The following is a 14,105-nucleotide window of genomic DNA, read 5'->3' as shown; positions in this document are numbered from 1 at the left end:
CCTTAATCATCTCAATCTGTAGTGTGATATGGGCTTTAGATTTCTCCGAGAGAAAAATCCCTATGACACGTGATAGGGATCGTTGTTGCTCGTCGAACTGTGGCAGAGGGCAGACTGCAGAGCATGGTTCTTTGATGGTTCTTTCGCTTCCGGAGGATCATGGTGAGTGGAATACTTCTTGTATCTCTAGCGAGTAAACGGTCGCGTAAAGTCGTGCAAACAGTGATCGGATAAATTTTCTGCAAATCCTACTTTTCTCTCACGATCATGCTCGCGGTTCTCAGCAACGTGCTCGCTTCGCGTTGCAAATTTTCGCGAGACTTAACCTCACTGGACGAACGTTTGTCAGCCGCATGGCGCATTGCCGTGGATGGCGTGGATCTTCTTACGGGAATCTGGAGTACGCATTTCGCGTACTCGTAACGGCGCGACTCGGTATAATATCGTCATTTATTCACGTGATATATTTTTTTAACCCCCCCCCCTCCCTCGGAGCTTCGTGCATCGAGTCCGTTGAACGCTACGGTAAATTCTTATTTCACATTAGATTTTAATTCGGAATTTTCGAATTCAGCGAATCTCTTGAGTGTTACTGAAACAAAGACCTATACAAACTTATTAAAATTAATATTTTTGCACGAAATTTTTATTAATTGAAGTAATATACATGAAATATAGAAGCACACTGCGCATCATGAAATTTTAATATTACTAGATAATTTATCACAATGTCCATTTTTATCAGTTTGGATTAATTTTAATCTCGATTTAACTTGCTTTCTATCTTTTTCTAATTTTTAGAACTAGAAAAAGATAGAAAGTAAGTTAAACGAGATTAAAGTCAATCTACATTGATAGAAATGCATGTTATAGACATTTAATATAAATTGTGAGAGCTACAGTAATATCTCGTCCTTTTTTTAACAGCCGTTCGAGAGGTTTGTGCAGTCTGGCCGTGTAGCCTATGTGAGCGATGGCTCTCATCAGGGTAAACTGGTTACCATCGTGGATATCATCGACCAGAATCGGGTAGGAAGAACATTTCTCTCTGTTGAAAATATCTTAAATTTATTTATATGAAAGAATTGTAGAATTATATAGTATCAAACAATTTTTAATAGGTGACATACTGATGGATATATTCGTAGTAGCAACATTATAGTTATTTTTTTATCACACAGCAAGTGGACAGTTGTCTTATTCTTTGGCTATCCTATATTGTAGACAGTAACTGTAATTTTTACATTAAAAATATTTAATAGGATATAATTTTTAAACAAAGTAAAAAATAAAAATATTATGTACCTTTTATATGTTTCTATAATATTTTTGTAAAAAATGATTATACAATAATATGATAGGAATTGCCGACTGACTTTGGTGATGTTAATTTTCTTCTGATGATATAGTTGTGATTTCTACAAAACCAACCATCTGTTAAGTTCTTCAGATCTTAAAACTAATATTCTGTTCAGGTTCTAGTCGATGGTCCATCGTCAGGTGTACCTCGTTGCGAGATGAGACTCAACGAACTTCATCTGACTAAATTCCGTTTACGTTTCCCATTCTCGGGATCCACTCGTGTCGTACGTAAAGCATGGAACACGGCTGATATCAACGAACTCTGGAAACAGACAATGTGGGCCAGGAAAGTTGAAGCAAAGAAGAAGGTATCAAAGAATTTGCTAATTACTTATTATGCTAATAATTAATAGTAATTGTTTTAAATAAATATTATATTTATTTTATTTGTAGCAAATGGTAATAATGCAATTTTATATCTTAAAAAAAAAGAAAGTTTATGTCGAAAAATTATTTTTATAAAAAAGATGCTTGAATATATGATGAACCAGTATTTATGATAGGAAATGCCGTCTGACTTTATTGATGACGTTAACTCGACTCTGATGATATATAATTTGTAACTTTAGAAATAATGTTTTTTGGAATCTTATATTTTTAAAAATATCTGTTTTCTATTTTAGCGTGCAGAACTCAGCGACTTCGACCGCTTCAAGCTGCGTAAAGCAAGGCAGATAAGAAATAAATTGCGAACAGATGCGTTTCACAGATTAAAAAAGAAGACTAAGAAAGCTAAAGTTAAAGCTGGCGACGCAGCGAGTAAGAGCGCGAAAAAAGCTGAGAAGAAGTAACAGCATTCTGGATTAAATACATGATTATTTTATAAAGGTCTTATTATTTGTCACGTCCTTTTTGCATGCTACCAGAAATGATTAATTAAAAACCTTTATGTATTTAATTAAAACTTCAATTGCGTGAACATTAAGAAAATTACATTACAATGTTTCGGTTAAAAAAAATAGAAACAAAAATTACGACTGCCACTGGCTGTTTGCTTTTTTTTTAAATTAATTTTTAATAAATTAAATTTTTGTGATTTATGGAGTATCGACAAGAGATCAACAATTAAAAATTTTCTTCATAATTAGCATATGTCCGTGCATGGATATTATTTATAATCGATAAATTGATTGACTCGCTTTTATCGACTGTCGGTATTTTAGCAAATCTTCAAAATTTAAATTTTCAAAAATTAACGGTCAAAAAAATATAATCAGGTAAAAGGCTAAGTTTGATAAACTATTCAAATAAATAGCTCCTTTTAGAGAAAAATGCAAATTGAAGTATACATTGAAGGATACATTTTTTAATTTAATTTCGACTGTTGTTTCGTACGTTTTATTCGAAACTTAATCATAAAAATATCTATTTGTATATTGATTAATTTCAACTGAGCGTTAGTAGAAATCCAATAATTTCGATAAATTTGAAAATTGCAACATTATATATTAAATAAGAGTTATTATATCATTGCTTTCAAACAGAAAAGAGACTTATACAGATATTGAACAAGTAACGTAATTAGCGATTAATATTTATTTCTAAAACAATTGTACCCTAAATTATTGTGTCGCGCTAGATTTAAGATATATATGTATATATAATTTATATATATGTATATTATTTATTTATATATATATAAATTAATTATATGCCAGTTCTATGTACACAACTTCAACATTTCGCGTTCCTTATCAAAAGTCCTAGCGTAACAACTGAAAGAATCTTTTAAATATTATTAGTTCATCCTATATTCTCGACCGTCATATCACGCATGAAGTAGGACATGCGGATGCATTTTAAGTCGAATTGACTTATAAATGATGTCAATAATCGTACGTACTGTCGGGTGCGTTAATGGCGATCCGATATACCCGTTATGTGCAGGATATGACTCGACGATTCTTTCCTGCGGTAGTTAAATCACACATAATCCGTTATATAAGCGAGAGGACACGCTTCTTACGTATTACAGAGAAATGCGAACGTAAACGCGCCGGACACCATTGATGCACCCGACCGTGCAAATTACACGGCATAATCTTACATCGTAAATTAAAAAAATCCGTGTCTCGACACAACGTAGAGAGTCGTTCTCTCGATCGATCATCATATCGAACACGCGAAAACACATCGAAGTCGGAATCACTAATTTATTGTACAGAAACGCGTTCTCCACCGTTCACCTCGCTTGAAAATTTTTACAGAGACAACAACACGGTGAATAGGTTACGACGAGTTACAAAATCGGGGTCCATAAATTTTGGCGGATCTCTGCTTCTGTTTTTTCTTTCCTTTTTTTTGTAGAGAAGCCGCGACTCTGTAAAGGTCCGTCCGAGTAAAAACCACTTGCACTTTCGTCGCTTATATAACTCTTTCACTTCTTCCTTTATATCAGAAATATTAGTCACTAATTTTTCTACAGCGTGTGATAGTAGTATAAATAGCAACTTCTTTTTACAAAGATGACGCTTGAATAAAGTTAATATAATTTTCGTTACGCAGCTAAGATCCTTTTAACATTATATCTTTGTGTCTCTGCGAGAAGTTGAAAGAATTTTTTTTTTGTTTACTAGTGAGAGATTAATAGAAATGTTCGAAATGTTCAAGAGAGCACATCACGATACTATAACCGCCGAAAAGTTAAATTAAACTAAAGCTAAAATGAAACTTAACAATTGACTCAGTAATTTAAAAAAAAAACTCAATATAGCGTAGACTTGTTGCTCTCTTTTATTTGAAAATCTTTGCGTACTTTCAAAACACATATCTCGAAGGATATTTTAACGTTTAATTGTCATTATAAAATATTGCTTTAAAAATACTTCATTCTGAATTACAGTTTGCAACGCGGAATCACGCGCGCGCTATGCCAGAATCCCAACGTGGGAAGACAGCAGCGTCCATTAGATATTTCCGGTACGCCATTAAATTACACACATGTACTCACACATTCTCTCTCTCTCTCTTTCTCTCTCGATAATATACAGTAATAAAGAGTAATAATACAGTAATATATATAGTAATAAATATAACGATAAAATACGTAACGTTGAAAGTATCATAGTATCGACGTTGCGTTGTAAACAACTTTCTTCTCTATCTAAATATCCTTCTTTTGGTATTAACGCCAAGTATATCCCTTCGCGATATAGCGATCAGGATTCGTTGAAAGTTGAATTTTAAGTGACTTTTTACATGTATACCATTAAAATTAGATTAAATTAATTTTTTATTTTAAATTTTCTTAATTCTCTCAGAATTTATTTCTTATGATATAGTAATTTAGTAAAACAGAATTTAATAATTTAGTAAAAAAATTTCACCCACATTTTAAATGTGGGTAAAAGGGCAAAACAAATTTTAAGAACATTCAAAAGTTTAAAAAGACAATGATACATGTGTTCAACGCGTGCCCTTTTCCCCCCCTCTCCCCATCTTATATTCACTTTTCTTCTCGTTTATTTTATTTTCGGAACTGATGCAGAGAGAGTTCGACGATATGCATTACCTCGCGTGTTATTCGCTGTCAAACGTGATTACACCGTGCACTTAAAAGTCAAGAGATTTTGAAGGGTGAAATGTCTTCGCGAGTAAGATTGGCCGATCACGGACCGTCCTCGCTCATCCGGCCCTCAGTTGTTCTTGCCGCTGTTGAGCGTGACGTCCAGAGGCTCGTCCATGCTCTGCGCGATGTCCTGCTGCTGGTGGTTGCTCGGCAAGTGATGGAATAACGAATGTCTGGCGGACGCTGGATGGTGACCCTTCAGGGTGAGATCCATCTCGGCTTCTTGCGGCCGGTCCCTCGTCGCCAGGCCGTCGCTACGGTCCACGGGGCTCGCGCAGATCCTGGGCGGCGTTCCGCATCGGCACTTGATCCTATCAGGCGATTTGTCGCAAGGTACCGAGTATCTGCGAAACGCGCAACGGCGCCACGTCAGACTTGTCTGTCTACCCCATACAGCACAGCAAGATTGTACAGGAACACATTCACTATATTAAATTCGTACTGTTAAATTATACTCAGCTTGAGTTGTTTTAATCATTCGCCATTATAGGTCGCCATTGCTCTTTCTCAATATATCTTTAATTTAATTAAAACAATGTTAATTTAACTAAGCCAATGGAGTTAGAATAATACTGTTTTGTATTTTAAAATAATAAATTTCGACACACATGGTAGTTAAAAATAACAAAATGTTATTTAACTCAAGATACCTATTGGTTTAAATTTTTTATTCTATATCCACAACAGTATTATGGAAAAGTTTCATCGTAAGATCGCAAGACTGCATAAATTTTGTGAAATGTTGCAATAAGCTGCAAGTTTCTGTGCTGTATGAGATGATTTGTCTGGTGATATATTAGTAATATTAATCGATAAAAAGAGCGAACATCCTTTTGATTAAACACGAATGAAACGGGAAGTAACGGTCCCCGGGGAATAATAATGTAAAATCTACCTGTGGGGAACATTATTTTGTTCCGATAAATCTATTAAGATGCGGAATATCAGTTTCCTACAAAATACATGCTGAAGAATCCAATCTTAAAAGAAGATTACAAAATTGAATTTTACTATTAATCCTTTTCTGATTTATTTCCTCGTTGTGATTTATTTCGTATCGTAGGCAGAGGGTATCATTGCGAGAATCGTATATTCGATAATTTAAATATTTCAAATGCTAGTAGTAGCGCAAGTAATTTTATTTATTATGAAAAATTCAATTTTAAGTTTAGTTCAATTTTGAAGGATAAAGGAAATCGTAACGTGTTTGTCTCGAATTCGCATCGACGCGAATTATTTTGTACCATAAGTATATAACTATCATCACAAAATTCATCGTGAATTTTGATAACTTCATAATTGCTAAGGCTTGATAATTAAATTTTATTTTATCAGTTATTTCATTTATTTAATTTATATTTTATTTAATTTCTTTAATTAATAATTTGTTAGGGACAAATTTAATATTGGTTGACCAGACTCGGCACAACAAAATATACATTATTTTTATTTATCTTTATCTTTCTCTTGCATGGCTATTCCGTTTCCGCGTGTTTTATATGTCTAGACTCTAGAATGATATTTGCAGGTATAATTGTGATTTCAAAGTCATAAGTTTTTTGTGACAAACGTAATCACGATGCATCACAATTAGAAATTTAAATCGTGTTTTTATTTATTATTTTCTTATCACTATGAGGTACGCGATATCTAGCTATACAATAAAAATCAGTATCAGATGAACTATTATATATGGATAATTATACGCAAACTGGAATCGTCGTAGACATCTGATAACTAATTTACGCAAAAATGTATAATTCAAATTTTTATCGATTATTGGAAATACATAGATATAACGCGTATTCGTCTTATAAATTTTTTAACAATTTTTTTTAAATTAATCATTATAATTAATCATTATTATAATTCTCTTAGATATTATTTAACAAATTTGTGAACTAGAAAGGTGCGCATTTCACCAAGAGAAAGTACAGTAAGAAAAATAATAATTAAAATAATAATTAAATTGATGTGATAAATTACTATATTACTATATAATTACTTAAAATATATTTCTGTATACAGGACGCTTACCCGGGTGGCGGTGGAGGCAGGATTCTAAAATCTCTGCAGACCGACACGGTACCACCAATCTCGGGTAGCTTGTCGGTCGCGTTCGGCGAGCCCGTGAGGGCCGACGAGGACGACGGCGAAGTCGAGGACGCATCGGTGACGGCAGCGGTGGTCCTCTCGAGGCCGCCGGGGGGTGGTCGGCCGAGCAGCAGCGGCGTGGCGCTCCCTAAACCCAAGCATCGCATTCTCCACGCGTCCTGCAGCAATTGTAACCGAGCTTGCTTTCTCCACTTTGCCCGTCTGTTTTGAAACCATACCTGCGGAGGAACCGCTGACCTGACCGATCGTTGCCGTAATTTCGCCCCCTCCCCTCCCCGCGGGGCGAGAAAATGGCGAATGTTAAGGTGAGACATGAATTACCGCTGAGCAAAAGCGATCACGCGTGCATACGTGCCTTATATCTGCCATCACTATTTGTACAATTCGGATTTTAAAATTCAGATATTCGACTAATTTGGATAATAAGTACCTACTCAGCAAAAATTTCGATATTTCGAATATCACTTGTCAAGAAAAGTTTATTTATTATTTTTTGCTATATCACAAAGAGACCAAAAAATTCAGATATTCAACCAATATAAATGATACTCATTCAGCACAAATTTCGATATTTCGAATATCGCACCTATCAAAAAGATTTTGTTTATTATTTTCCTGCCTCACAAAGAGACCAAAAAAGTGTGCTTCCAAATGATTTGCATAATTAAGATCGCATTTGATCTAAAGCAAATTTTGTATTAATTCTATTCAAATTTTCATCGTAATTTTAATACCGGTTCTATAATCGACTTGAAACGTCTTTTAGAAAAAAGTAATTATGCCGCATCTTTTCGGAAAATTACTTTTGCAATCACTTTATTCTCATCGCACGGAGATCCGTGCTGCACAGCCAATTACTATAAATACCCCGTACAGTTTACCCTTTAACACGCTCTGACGGGATTCGCGGGTGAGGAGATTCGAAAGCATTAATCGAATTTACTCTCGGTGAACTTCCGAGTTTCTCGCGGCCGCTCGTGTTCGTTGTTCGCCCGGTTCATTTCATCAGCGTTTGCCTAATCGTTTTCGCACAATGGCCCGCGTGTAATAGCCTCTATCGCAGCCAGATGTACGCGCAGCCTTTGTGATACGATCGCGAATCGAGCCAGTTTTGTTCGTATTCCTGATATTATTAATGAATCGAAACATCTGCGCTGACTTGACCCCGCGCGATTGAAAGCCGTTGCTCCGACTTCTACACTTGGAATCGCAAGAAAATTAATTGATTGAACAATCCGCATCCTATCGATCACTGATTGATTGGGCAAGGTCTACTAGCTTTGCAGCTTAACTTTTTGCAGTCATGTTTTTTTCGTGAATTTAAATCCGATCCAGTTAAACGTCATTTTTTGCAATTTACACGCAATGAAAGTTTTTATTAGTTTAAATAAAAATAATTGATAGTATATAATAAAGACTATTTTTTCATAGTTTTTTCGTATCTTGAGATTTGAGACACATGATATGCGATTATAAAGCAATTTTTGGTTTGCTCGTTAATGAATAATTGAAATAAATATATAATTAGATACACGGTAAATTTTATATACGAATATTAATTTGTATGTATACTATAATAAAATAAGATAAAAGAATTTTGATGAAAATTCACTCATCTCTGATCTTCTTTTGTAATTACGCGTTAAATTGGAAGAAAATTTATCGATTCAATATACTCTGTGCTCCCCGTATTTTAATTAGTTTCTGTTGATATTTTGTTTGTGAACGACCGCATTTTGCCGATGTTTGTATGATAATATACAAAATAACAGCGCGACTAATGGAAAATTAGATCCATCGCGATTACGATCAGTTAATCCGAGACTCGCGAATGAGAATAAACCGCGCGTATTTCCTACAAACAGTTTATTTGGGCTTTAATTAGTGAACGGTTTTATAGAGAACGAAGCAATCTGTTGGAAGGCCGTATTTCGTAGATTTTGAGGTTGTAAGTTTTCTTACCGTAGTTTTCTGAATTAAAGGGTTGTCTTTCTACCAAGCAGAGAAATTAAAAGATATCTGAATTTACTATATAAATTTCAGAACAAATGTTAATCTAAATTTTTTGTTTATTAATAAAATTTTTTTTAATTTTGATTTTTAGTAAATCAAGAAATATTTCTGATAAAGTGCATCGAAAAATTAAAATATTTTGTTTAAAATTTCTTATTAAGCAAAAAATTTCTTCCTTTACTTATATAATCTATAATCTAATTTATTTTCAATTATTAAACTTTTTCGACAGCGTGCTTTGTTTATCAATTGAAATAAAATTCAGCGATGTAAGTAATTGATACGATATTAGAGAAAGTTTGTGTAAAAAAATTAAGTTTGTGTAAGTAAATTTTTCTTGACGGAAAATAGGAGGAACAAAGAACTAGTTGAAGAACTGAGTGAAATCAATGAAGGAATGAAGTGATCGCAAGGAAGATTCACCTGAACACGTGCTTCCGAGAGTGATATCCGAAGTGCGACTTCCTCTCTGAGGAAAACATCGGGATAATGCGTTTTCTGGAAAAGGGATTCCAATTCCTGAAGCTGTTGCGGCGTGAACGTGGTCCGATTGCGTCTCTGCTTGAAAAAGTTCCAAGGATCTGACTGTTACATATGTCACGAACACCAAGGTCTTTGCATGCTCCATTAAATTATTATACAGCTTTTAATCGCGAAGTTATTTTTGTGTACGACAAAGACGACATATGATATTCTTATTATCCGTATTCTTAAGGCCTCCGCACAATGAAAAATATAAGGAACAGATATTAGCGATTAGGACTAAAGAATCAAAAATGAAATTGGATGCAATATGCGTCATCTACAAGGGCAGCAGGAGTATACAGTAAGACGTAAGCAGTAAGTTATTGACTAATGGGATTTTTACAATTCAAGAATAATCGACTGTGGTTGGTCAATATAGCTTACTGCTTACGTCTTACTGCATACTCCTGCTGCCATTGTAGACGACGCTTAATGAAAAATACAGGCAACGGAAGTAACACAGACAATAGATTTTTAACCTATCGGAAGCCGTGTATTAATGTTACACCAGCTTTTTATTCCTGATTTCTTATATTTCTAATCGCTAATATCGGTTCCTTGTTCCTTATATTTTTCATTGTGCGGAGGCCCTTATGCTACCGTGAGTAGTAGTGAGTAGTAATTATTATTAGCGTGGGTTTATAAGATTTCAAAAGATAATAAAATTCTAAAGATATAAAAATTATTTAAAAAAGTTACATGCATTTAAAATTATATAATTTATAATTAATATACTAATATATTTACGTACAAAATATTTTAGAACTGTTGCTCCTTTTATCAATAAATTAAAAGGATACAGAATCAAGAAAAATACAAATTTGTATGTAAAATACAAATTTTATTAATTGCAACTCGAATTGCGTCAAATAGATATTAATCTGCTACAAAGCTACAAAAAAAGTACGAATTTTATTCAGTTATCGTTTGTGAATTATATAAAATTTGTGCGCTTTTTCCAGTTCTATTATGGATTCTATCTATGATGGATATTTTACGATTAAATTAATAATATATATTTTTTTTGTTATAAAATATCAAATATTTATTTCGTTCATGACGTATAAAGCTACAAAATAAAAAAAATACGAATTTTATGCAATCATTTGTGGGTTGTATAAAATTCATGCACTTTTTCCAGTTATTACAAATTATATTTATGACGGATATTTTACGGGTAAATTAATAACTGAATAGATATCTATTTGTTGGTATAAAATATCAAAGACTCATTTTGTTTATGATGTACGAAGCTACAAAATAACAAAAAACGAATCTTATACAGTCATTTGTGGGTTATATAAAATTCGTGCACTTTTTTCAGTTATTAGGAATTCTATGACGGATATTTCACGAATAAATTAAAATAAAGAGATAAAGGTTACCGGCCAATAACGAGCAACAAGAATGTTGAAATTTAAAAATATATATTATTAACAATGTTAAAATGGGACGTTTCGGCAACACCGTGCCTTCATCAGCCTAATTAATTACATTAAATAAACGAATAAACAAGGATCACACATTTCCACATCCAAATAAGTAAGGTAATAATGTTATAAGTCGCAATCACGCTGTACAAATACGGTCTTTAATCCAAAGATGAGAAACGAGGATTATCGTAATATTGTTAAACGAAAAAAACCTGAATCGGAGCGCATTTTTAAAAAACTTGCTTAAAAGTCGGAAAGGGTCCATATGATTTATTCCTCAGTCGACAATGGGAATGAATCGAGTCAGTCAGCGAAGTCTGCACGTCAATAAAGAGTCAACAGTTAAAAAAATGCATCTGAGCTGTAATAATGAGAATAAATGTAGAATCAATTTATAATGTTTTCAAGTAACCGTAATGTAAAACCGTGTAAGAGACAATAAGTGTGAGAATTTGTTACGATTATACGTACTGAGACATTGAATAATATATATTTTTATATTTCAACATTCTTGTTACTCGTTATTGGCCGGTAACCTTTATCTCATCTTTGTTATATATATACGAGCTTGTTCTTTATTTATTAATAAATTAAAAATTGTATAGATATCTATTTGTTGTTACAAAATATCAAATACTCATTTCGTTCATAATACATAAGTATATTTTTCTATATTTACAATTATATATTATTATTTGTCGTCATACATTTAATTTTATATAATTATACCCAAACTATGCCCACAAGTTTCGTTCTTATTTTTTCATTTGGCACGTATTTATACCTAAATATTTTACGTCCAGGAATGCTCTGAAAATCAAGTTACTCGAACGTATACAATGCAAATACTTGAATACTCGGAAAACAGAGGAATACTCTGAAAAAAACCGGCCGATACCAAAGAACCGCGTCGAACCCGATCAACGACGAACGGGGGGTCGATCGACCTTAACGACAAGATTCCAAAAATGTGTGAAATTAATAGAAACGTACACTGACCTGACGACGACGGCCGAACATGTACTCCGTGAGCAGATCTGCCTGGGGCCCGAGGGGCGACAGATACGGGCCCGCCATGGCGGGCGGCCGCGCGCGCTCGGTCCCGCGGCGCTTCCTCGACCGCTCACGGGAATGAAGAGGACGACCCTCTCTGGTGACTCCACCGGCCGACTCCAGCGGAGGTCCTCTCTCACTGTCGTGGCGGAACGGGCCGCTCGCTCGGCGCGAACATGGCGAGAGCACTGCGAGGTGAGTCGTCACTGCGTTCCTGGGAGGGTGAGAGCGTGACGAGGGGGTTTTAGTTGCAACTCGACCGTTCGCAACCCCCCGAGCTCGCGCACACGGAAACGGCCGCGCCATTGGTCGCGCGGCATCGGGGGGCGGTTCCGCCGCGTTAAGAATCGCGCACCACCTCCTCCGCGAGTAGACGTGCAGCTACGTTGAAAATCCGCTAAATCGTGGTCTGCCCCCTCCTCCTTTTCCTCCCGCTCCTCTTTCCCCTTTCCAACCCTTTCGCCTATATATTCTATCCTGTTTATCCCCGACCGTTAACTCTTTCCCGCCCACGCTTTTGCTCTTTCTTCGTCATTCTTCGCCCGCGTTTCGTTCGCGCTTTACCCGTTTCTCCCCAACGATCCTCTTCCACCGGCGTGTACGTGTGTTTCTTTTTTTTTACTTTCCTTTATTTTATTTTCTCCCTTTCCGTCTTTGCCTTTCTTCTCAATTCCTCGTCTTCGTTCTCGTGAGGCGGAAATAAGCGAAATAAGCTTGATCGCTCGGCAAGGCAGTTTCCTTCGACTTTCGGGGAGGGAGGGGCAAAACCTCGGAAAACGTATCAGAGACGTTATCGGGACGCAGGTGGTGGCATCGATCATCGATAGGCTTTAAACATGACGTAAGTGCATACACACATACATCGGGTGTCAAAAGTCGCCGTGCTTTCTATACGGATTTTAATTCGGGGTTGATTTTCTTTCGGCGAACGTTTCTCTTACGAATTTAAATTGTCTTTTCTTTTCTCCAGAATTAAAGAAAATTGAAAATTTGCTTGGAATTAATCGAAAAATTAATTGTGCAAATTTGTTTCTTTACTTTGAAGGCTTAATTTGTTAAAACCCGGCTACCGTCTTAACTTTCAATCGCTTATCATTCGAAAAATAATTTGAGAGGCAAATATAATATTAAATAATGTTCTTTAATTTAATTTAATTTCCCATATGTGCATTTCTAAGAGACTTTTTCGATATATAGAATATATATATAGAATGTAAGGGAGACCGGGGCAAAGTCGTCACCGGGGTGGAGTCGTCATTGTAATTATCTCGAAATTTGTATGTTGTGTGAACTCGCTATTAATACCGTAAACGCGGCTTGTGGTCCCCACGTGACCAACGGAGTTTAGTGAGATTATGTGCCATGTCGTGAGTCTTATCGAGGCAAACATGTTTTCGGAGGTTAAAAGTAAAATTTTTTGCGCGTCGAAAATTTGTAATATCTTAAATATTATTGTGTCTCCGAATCTCAAAGTAAGTGATCCTAAAGAGTAATGCATGCTGAACACGAATCCAGTGAAGTTTTTTTATTTTCATTGATTTCTAATATTTTATGAGCGACCAAACTTGAAACTTGTGTCCGGGGCGAAGTCGTCATCAAGCCATATCATGGAGGCTTCCGGCGAAAATCAAAGTCAAAGAAGCAGCAGTGGTCGGATTCCGGCGAGAACTTGGATAATATGTGCTGCGTGTGCTCAGAGATGACAGAATAGAGCTGACGAGAAACGTGCGAACGTAGGGCACATAAGTGTGCGCGCTTTTCTTGTAAGTATTTTCCGCCATCGTGTTTTTAATTAATGTTTCCATTGTTCTATTAAAAAATAATTAATAAAATGTATCCTATCATTTTTCATGATCGGAATTATGATTTTTCATTTAAAATTCAGTCCGAGAATGGACTGACGACTCCGCAATTTTGACATTTTAATTTCTGCACCTTTTTTGTTTTCACTCTATACCAGTTGAACAAAGCGACGTAGACCAAAAATGTCCGTATAAATTTTGTAGCAAAGGGTTCACTCTTTACAACGGTATACC

The 14,105-nt window shown here is 35.3% G+C and overlaps 2 protein-coding genes across 3 annotated transcripts; one reads left to right on the top strand and one right to left on the bottom strand.

The window, feature by feature from the left end:
• The first annotated feature begins 111 nt into the window (after window positions 1-111).
• Rpl14 (ribosomal protein L14) lies at window positions 112-2,189 on the top strand. Its single transcript, XM_071773087.1, has 4 exons — window positions 112-162; window positions 928-1,029; window positions 1,476-1,670; window positions 1,986-2,189. Exons 1-4 carry the CDS (start codon window positions 160-162, stop codon window positions 2,151-2,153), a joined length of 468 nt encoding a protein of 155 aa, XP_071629188.1. The 5' UTR covers window positions 112-159; the 3' UTR covers window positions 2,154-2,189.
• Window positions 2,190-2,794: 605 nt separating this feature from the next.
• On the bottom strand, window positions 2,795-12,297 carry LOC139809855 (uncharacterized). Of its 2 annotated transcripts, none has more exons than XM_071773085.1 (4): window positions 12,010-12,297; window positions 9,482-9,616; window positions 6,968-7,263; window positions 2,795-5,274 (listed from the first exon to the last, which is right to left on the bottom strand). In XM_071773085.1, exons 1-4 carry the CDS (start codon window positions 12,091-12,093, stop codon window positions 4,998-5,000), a joined length of 792 nt encoding a protein of 263 aa, XP_071629186.1. In that variant the 5' UTR covers window positions 12,094-12,297; the 3' UTR covers window positions 2,795-4,997. The 2 variants fall into 2 exon arrangements, with proteins under 2 accessions (XP_071629186.1, XP_071629187.1); XM_071773086.1 differs by having other exon boundaries at window positions 12,016-12,295.
• Between the last annotated feature and the right edge of the window lie 1,808 nt (window positions 12,298-14,105).

Source organism: Temnothorax longispinosus, chromosome 3 (assembly GCF_030848805.1).
Source record: "Temnothorax longispinosus isolate EJ_2023e chromosome 3, Tlon_JGU_v1, whole genome shotgun sequence".
In the NCBI taxonomy this organism is placed as follows: Eukaryota; Metazoa; Arthropoda; class Insecta; order Hymenoptera; family Formicidae; genus Temnothorax; species Temnothorax longispinosus.
The sequence above is the reverse complement of the archived record's forward strand: the minus strand, read 5'-3'. Positions and strand labels throughout refer to the sequence as shown.